We start from the raw sequence: 8123 nt of genomic DNA on the forward strand, positions 1-8123 counted from the left end.
TGAGGTGTTTATTTCAAGTGACTACAAAAAAAAGAAACAGAACTTGGTAAAAAGCAACAGCAGCCACACAAAACAATCTGACAAGAGCAGACAAGAAACAGACGTGGACATGTCATTGTGGGAGAAAACGATTGTCTGTCCATGGGTGACTAATAACCGCTCAAAAGAGGAAGACAAAGGAGCACAGGACAGCGGGTCTGCTCAGGCTGTCCCATGGACAGGGTGCAGAAATAGCATGTGTTTTTTTCCCACGATCCAAATCTGTTACAGAACAAGCAGTGGAAAGACCAACGCTTGGAGTGCCTGTGTGAGAGCGGTCAGCCTGTACGTATAACGTGTCAAACAGGCAGGTCTGAATGTCTGAGGTGTGCTAGTGTATGTGTTGGTGTACGTGTGTGTATATGATTGAGTTGGGCAGGTAGTGTCTGTGTTTATCTCTGTCAGGGTGGAGGAGGAAGCAGTAAGAGACCCCCATAGTCCACGTTGGAGGACCTTGGACGACAAGACTCCTGGAGGAGCTCTCCTCCGGATGTGGTGATGACCTCTTCCTGCAGAGAGACAAAGAGCGAGAGTGAGAAAGATGTTAGTCAACAAACAATACAACAGTATGAATAACAACATACAACAGTATGAGTTCAGGTAGGTAATAAATCACCAAATTAAAATAATAACAATAACAACTTTTTTAAAAAATGGAGACTATTTCAAATAGATAGTCTCATAAATCTTTATATTATGCATATATATAACATACAAGTATATTTATAGTATTAAAGGAACTGAATTGCAAAACAATTTCTCAAAAACATAAACTGTATATTTCGTACTAGATTTCCCTCATTGAATCAAATGTCAAATGTCCAGAGCTTCCATCACATCTACACGCCAAAGCTCTTATGAACAGAATTAACACCTTTAACCTATGAGGCTGTTGATTGTTGAGGTTGGTAGATCACTTGGGCTGCTGTGTGAGGCAGATCTAGGGGTGGGATCATGACACTAACATGGAGAATGGAACATAATGACTCCGTTGCAGGGGCACCATGGCGCTTGCCGTCTGGCTCGCAAAACTAGTTACACCTGGTGGCGGCGACATCAGATGAAGAATTAAGTGACGGAAAAGGGCTGGCGGTTCCTCTCGCTGACCGGGGAGCACTGGTTTGGGGTCAGTGCGGCTCTGTGTTAGCTCCATGAAAAGGGTCTGATCTAATGAGGGCAGTGTGTAATATAAGCCTGGAGATAGCTGCCGACCAGCTGTTCCTAACGACAGCCTGCTCCTGACCCGTGTCACTGAGGGATGTGGCTGTGTTCTGAGTTTGATACCAAGCGCTGGTCTCCCTTAACTAGTTTCTGTACTGGTCTCCGAATTCAGTAAGGACACAGTTGAAGTTTTTTTTTTTTTTTTGGGGAATTTTTAAGTGCAAAACAACTTTGCTGATCTGCACAACGTCACATTTCCATTGGGCCCAAGTGTCTAAAGGATCTCACAGGGTTACCATGTTTTATTCAATAGCAGACCTTTGCTGACACAGGTAGTGGACAGACTGCTGTTATGCCTATTTCACCGTAGACATAGACCTGCATTAGTATTCTTGCAGTACTGCCATAATGCATTATATTATAAGGTAAACTGGCACTAATATGGCAGTCTGTAGACCACTCTATGCCTTCAGGTCATTCCAGGTTTTAATCTTATAGGTTGAGTGGTAACCTTGACAAGGTGTTCTGTGACATAGCCTGTATGTTTGTGTACTGTATGTGCAGATTGTGCACACATGAACAGTCTTGTGTGCCCCCTTGTGCATGTTCATGGTTGATGGGGGTCACCTGCCTTGTGGAAGTCGATGAGGTCGGCCAGAGTGGCGTGTCTGTTCTGGTCCACGCCCAGGAAGCTGTAGTAGTCGCCTGAGGCGTCGATGAGGAAGTGCTTGAAGCCAGACGGCGTGCGGTACGAGAGCGTGTAGCCCCATATGCGCTCGCTCACGCGCACCAGGAAGCTGCCCTCGCTGGCATTCATCAGCAGAGCCTCGGACTCCTGTCGCGAAATGATGCCTGGAGAGAACAAGAGTGGGGAGTGGAGGATACAGAGTGGTGGGACGGAGGGAGGGAAGGTGGGAGGGTGGAGTGGAGAGATGGAGGGGTGGGAGGGAAGAGGGGAGTGGTGTTTCAATGTTCCCAAATTTTCACGCTGAGATAACAACACTGAGCTGGAAGGGTTTTTATCTCAAATGATACTCCTGCTTGCTCATAGAAATGATTCACATCACTGCAAAGAATAACAAATAAAGCGCTGCAGAAAAATATTTCAAAAGTACATGTGTACCCCTTGGGTGAAATTACACATTCATGGGCAATGCTCGGGGAGGGTTGACTCACCTGCCAACATGTTAAATAAATGTTGTCAAACAGTGCCTTGTTTTTTTTTCCAGGGGTAAAAACATTAGCATTTATTCACTGCCTCTAATTCCTGGTCAAAACAAATGAATTTAGAGAGGTGTGCTGTGCCAGCTTTATCTCTGGAGTTTCACCAGGCTTTTTCCTCTTTACATGTACTACTGGGCCGTCTTGTGTTTGACAAAAATAGAGCAATTCTTTTTTTAAGCATCACATCAAAAGAATCCACCACCCTCCGACGGAGTAACAGACATGTTCTGATGTGTTGCCTAGTTCCCTGTTGGTTGTGTGGAGTGAGAGAGAGAGAGAGAGTGCAAATGTGGCGACGACAGCAGCAGGCAAGAATCACGACAGGCAGGAAGACAGCCAGGTGCAGATAGGAAGGGAACAATCTATAGAACAGCAGCCCAAGAACTGGGGGAGAAAGCGTGTGAGTGATTGAGTGTCTGAGCGATTGTGTGCAAGGCTGCTTGTAACGCTGGACGTGGCGGACACAGGTGTTTCTGGCCAATGTCGCCGCCGTCACCCCCTGTTCCCTGGCACCGAGTCTGACGCCAGTTGTTGCCGGGTCGGAGTTGCTGTCACTCACGCCCTCGTTAATCTGATCAGCGCTCAATCCTTCCCAGTCGCTCACTGTGACCCCAATCAGCCTGGCGCACGCTGAGAATTATTGAGCTGCCCCCATCCATTCTCCGGCCTCCCCTCCTTAGCCCTGGCCCCTCTCACATCCACACACTCAATTTGTCTTTATTTATTTATATATATATATATTTATTTATCCCTCAACGACTCTTTCATCTGTCATCTTCACTGCCTTTTTCAATTTTGCTGTCTGTAATCAACATTCTCTTTCTCTTGCTCCCCCATCTCTCTGTCAAGTCTTTGCCTTTTTTTCTCTGAAGGGTACTCTTCTCATCCTCCATCTGCACGCACGCACTCTGCACGCACGCACGCACGCACACTTGTATTTGGTGTGTTAGGTGCTGCACCCACCGTGGAACCAGGGGGCTATAGTGTTGCTGTTCCTCTGGTAGCCGGCTCTCTTGGGCCGCTGTTCCTCCCGGAACCAGCGCAGGATGGACTCGCGTGAGCTGGGTCGGGCTGGCCGGTTCCACACAGTGCTGGGAGAGGGGGATACAATGAGAGGAGGTGGGGGCACTCTTTTATTGCACTTTTATGGAGAGAGGTTTTTATGACCATTGAGGGTGCTTCTACTGTACGTTCAGCTTGCAATTCTAAGGAAGTCTGGAGAAATGTACTGTTAACACCATAGACTATGCTTCATATTTGAGTAAGAGTGTTTACGTATTGACATGGTGGAGTATTTGTACCTTTATTCATATAGCTGATGCTTTTTTCCAAAGTGATCTACAAATAATAGACAATACTCAATGTGCAGTGCGAATAAGAGACAATAGTGTTACAAGTGCTACCTTGTATAAGAAATAAAATGACAGTTTAGAGCTAAGGACGTAGATAAGAGAGATGGTGAAAAACGTAAGTGCAAGTGTGTTGGGTTGTTAGTGGTGTAGGGAGAGGAGGTACTCTTGAAAGAGCTGAATCTTCAAGAGGTAGAGTGCATTCCACCATTGGGGAACCACAGATGAGAATAGTTTGAGGCTAGTGACATGGGACATGGTTTGCACTTTGGCAATATTTCTAAGGTGATAAAAAGCATTTTTAGTGACTCTACTGATGTGAGATTCAAAATTTAAGTCAGAGTCTAGGAGTACACCAAGATCTTTCGCCAGGTGCTTGGTGTTTTGTGCTAGTGGGTTTAAGTTAAGACATAGTTTCTATCTTTGGACCTTTGTTCCGATGATTAGGACTTCTGTCTTGTTTTTATCCAATTGCAGAAAGTTAAGGGACTTAAGTTAAGGGTTTATCAATAGGACTAGTGTCATTGGGTGATAAAGAAATGTATAGTTTGGTGGCATCAGCATAGCTATGAAAATGAACCCCATGTTCCCTGATGTTTCCTAGCGGTAGCATATAGAGACTGAATAACACAGGTTCTAGAATGGAGCCTTGAGGGACCCCACAAATTATGCAAGTGTTCACCAAGGGAGACTGAAACATCTCTGCCAGAGAGATAAGTCTTAAACAAGGTCTCTCTGGGCCAGAGAGACCAACATAATTGTGTAATCGGTTAATCTGTGCTATGATGGGATGGAAAACCAGATTGGTATTTCTCAAGTGTACCGCTCAGCTGGAGGTAATCATTTAGCTGCCTTTCTCAAGAATTTTACTTAAGAAGGGAAGGTTTGAAATTGGTCTGAAATTATTCAGCACTGAAGGATCCAGGTTAATTTATTTTTGGAGGGGCTTGCCGACAGCAGTTTTTAGTGTCTGAGGGAAAGTACCAGAGAGAAGGGAGTGGACTGCAATGGCTAGAACTTCGTCTTCCAGGAAGTTAAAGACGAATCTTAAAGAAGGTAGTGGGGATGGGGTCAAGTGAGCAGGCAGAGGGTTTAAGTTGCATTACTTCTTTCCTAAACATTTCTTTATCAAGGCAGTAAAAATACTCATTTTAGTCTCAGGCAGAGGAGAGGCATCCATAGATGGGGGTTCTTGCATATTCTGTTGAACGTGGCTAAGGTCTAGCCTGATTTTTGTGATCTTGTCCCTAAAAATGTGGCAAATTCCTCACTTTTTGAAACAGAGGAGATGAAAGCATATATTATATCATCCAAGTATGTTATATTTTGAATATATAATGTGGGTTTCGTTACCATTCTGAGAGGGACTGTGTTGCTGGGCTGCTATGGCGACGATTCTGTCTGAGGCGATAGTGCGTGGAGCCAGCGCTGGGCGGGGCACTCACTGCCACGGGTGCAGATGTGTTTGTTGTCACCAAGGTAGCTGCAGGTCGGCTGGCCTCGGGCAGTGGGGCAGCTGCGGCGCCAGTCAACGACTGCTCGATGATGGCACTGTGCCGCCGGCTCTGGCCTGAGCCGTTGAGGTGCGTCTTCTGGAAAAGTCCACTTAGGCCCGCCACCAGGCCCTTCTCAATGGCGCGCAGCGACTGGCGCTTGTACTCGTCACGGGCACGCCTTGCCTTCGTCTTCATCTCCTCGTCGGCCGCTTTCGAGCGCCTCACTAAGGGAAACAAAACAATCATTTCAGAAATGCCAACCCTCTGTCTCTCTCTTTCACTGGATATATTTCTAAGATCATTTATTCCCCCTCCTCACAAGTGGATATGTATCATCCCTGTTTGCTATTTTTCTGGCCGCACATTGTTCTTGCCATTCCTTGTCATCTCTCTCGCTCCTCTTCTCCTCCTGCTTCAGGGAGATGTACAGCTCTTTCGCTCTCCTCTCCTCCGCCCGACGGATCTCCTCCTCCCCCCTCTGCCTCTCCTCCTCTTTGCACTTCTACAAAACACACACACACACACAGAGATGAATCAGGCGTCTTATCAAACACCTCGCCTTCCTTCTACCTGTCTTTGTCGTCTGCTTAACACAAAGGCATACGCAGTCACATTCACGGTGTTCGACCCCCATCTCCAGTCAGCATCTAGCAGATAAGACGTAACGTCGGCGGAAGGTGTTGTCTTGCGGCGAGGTGATTATCTAAATTCCATAAGGGTTTCAATTAGGTTTAAATAATTCAGCCGCTCTCAGAACACCAACAAAGAACAGCAACTTTAATTAGGGGGGCAAATTAAGCCAGATCTCCATTAGTATTGGGTAATTAAAGGCGAAGGTGAGAGAAGAAGAGAAGGACACGGACTCCATCTAATTGTCTGATAGACACGTGGCACAGCGCGAGTCTGTGAAGTGCAAACACAAAAACTCTCCCCAACCCCTCAGCTTGGGGAATGAGGAAGGATCAAGGCCACAGCGCTTTGTCAATTTTTTAAGTATGAAGAGCATACATCAGTATTCTCTGTGTTATATCTTGCTGTCAAACACTTCACTGAATTCATGATGTCTGTGTGGTGGCGGTGAATGACTATGATAATGATTATCCTTGTCAAATTATACATAGTGCATGAAGGCAGTCGTTTGTGTGTGCATAGCAAGCATGACGTGTATGTCTATGTGTTGATCATAAATCATGCTATATGCCAGTGTAATACGTAACATGTGATATGATTGCTTAGCAACAACGCAGTAATTGGTTCGTATTTGTGTGTGTGTGTGTGTGTGTGTCTCTGTTTGTGTGTGTGTGTGAGTGTGTGTGTGTGTGTGTGTGTGTGTGTGTGTGTGTGTGTGTGTGTGTGTGTGTGTGTGTGAGGCTAACCTTCAGTTCTTCCCGGATGCGGTTCTCCTCCTCCACCTGCTTCGCCGCTCTCCTGTCATCTATCTCCTCTCTCCACTTCCCAGCGACGAAGCGAGCCTTCTCTTTCGCCATGGCATCCCGGAACTTCTTTTCGATCTCGGCCTCTTTCACACGCCTACGGGATGATGATGCGTGGCACAGACTGAGCGACACGTTTCCCCCCCTGTCGCCCTCTCACGCCCACTCCTATTCACACCATCTCACTCCTCTACTTCTCTCTCCTCACCACACATTCCTGCATCCTTGGAATGCATTGTGTAAGGTTTCGACTGTGAAATACTGCAGCTTTTCTACACATATTTGTGTGCTTCCCTCCATCTGGAGTGCCTTGTACAGTACATAGCCTAGCACACAGTTTTTGCTTGTTATTTAAGAGAATGGAGTGGAGAGAGGAATAGATAGTCCCCTCAACCCCCCCCAGACCTCATCTCTCATATTTCTCTCTTTTCATCATCACACCAATGTTCCATCTTTCACCCCTCTCTATCCTTCCACCCCCCTCCATCTCTCTAGAGCTACTGGCTCCATCGTTCTCCTCCTTCTCTCATCATCTCTTGCAGCACCAATGCTTCATCTTCCTTCCTGTCTCTCTCCCTTACTGTCTCACTGTAACTCGAGAGCCTGTCTTCCTGTCCATCCTCTCTCACTAGAGCTCCGTGGCCTTGAACTGGGTGTTCCTACTGGCCCTCTAGTCTCATCAGCTCTGTAATGTTTCATTCCACCCCTCCTTCTCCCCCCCCTCTGTCTCCCTCTCTCTCTTTCCCCCTTTCCCTCTCTGTTCTGGGCCTCATACTAGGCATGTGTCTTTACCTCCATCTGTTCCTCTAGAATGTTTCAAGTTCACCACATGAACCCCCTTTTCTCTCTCTCTCTCTCTCTCTCTCTCTCTCTCTCTCTCTCTCTCTCTCTCTTTCCTCTCTCTCTCTCTCTCTCTCTCTCGCTCTCTCTTTCACTCACCAGAGTTCCTGGGCCTCGCGCTGGGCCTGTTTCCTGGCGCGCTCCTCCATCAGCTCCTCCACAATGTCCTGGTAGGGCTTGTCCCCCTTCGCCTCCCCCATCACCCACACCCACACATCCCCATCTCTGCCCAGCAGCCACTGGATGCCCCGCCGCTCACCTGGCCAGAGAAATAAACAACAACAGGTCAGCACGGAGGCGCCGTCACTCCGCCACCACGATGGAGAACTTGACCAACACTATCTTACTATCTGCCATTTGTAAGGTACACTTTTTTGACGTATGTTTTTGCAGACTAAATAGTTTTGGATCATCTTAGAATGCATTTTGTTGGTCATGTGGAGGACAGTTAAACGTACCTGTCGCAAGAAAAAGCTTTCACAGCACGATACAGTGCCATGTTGCCAAAAGACACCAATTTGCATGCTAGTTAGCTTTTGTCAGCCCCAGTTGTGTTTTTGTTGTGTTTTTGCGCATTTTTC

The 8123-nt window shown here is 46.8% G+C and overlaps 1 protein-coding gene across 1 annotated transcript in view; it reads right to left on the bottom strand.

The window, feature by feature from the left end:
• The window catches only part of sh2d4bb (SH2 domain containing 4Bb), an 11171-nt gene continuing 3048 nt past the window's right edge, over positions 1-8123 (bottom strand). The window contains exons 2-8 of the mRNA XM_048233497.1: positions 7642-7801; positions 6646-6799; positions 5633-5771; positions 5127-5493; positions 3388-3515; positions 1832-2052; positions 1-548 (exon numbers count right to left, since the gene is read on the bottom strand). Of these exons, the coding sequence (XP_048089454.1) occupies positions 441-548; positions 1832-2052; positions 3388-3515; positions 5127-5493; positions 5633-5771; positions 6646-6799; positions 7642-7801 (1277 nt within the window). The 3' untranslated portion in view covers positions 1-440. The remainder of the gene's footprint in view (positions 549-1831; positions 2053-3387; positions 3516-5126; positions 5494-5632; positions 5772-6645; positions 6800-7641; positions 7802-8123) is intronic.

The sequence above is a fragment of the Alosa alosa genome, chromosome 22 (genome assembly GCF_017589495.1).
Source record: "Alosa alosa isolate M-15738 ecotype Scorff River chromosome 22, AALO_Geno_1.1, whole genome shotgun sequence".
Lineage (NCBI taxonomy): Eukaryota > Metazoa > Chordata > Actinopteri > Clupeiformes > Clupeidae > Alosa > Alosa alosa.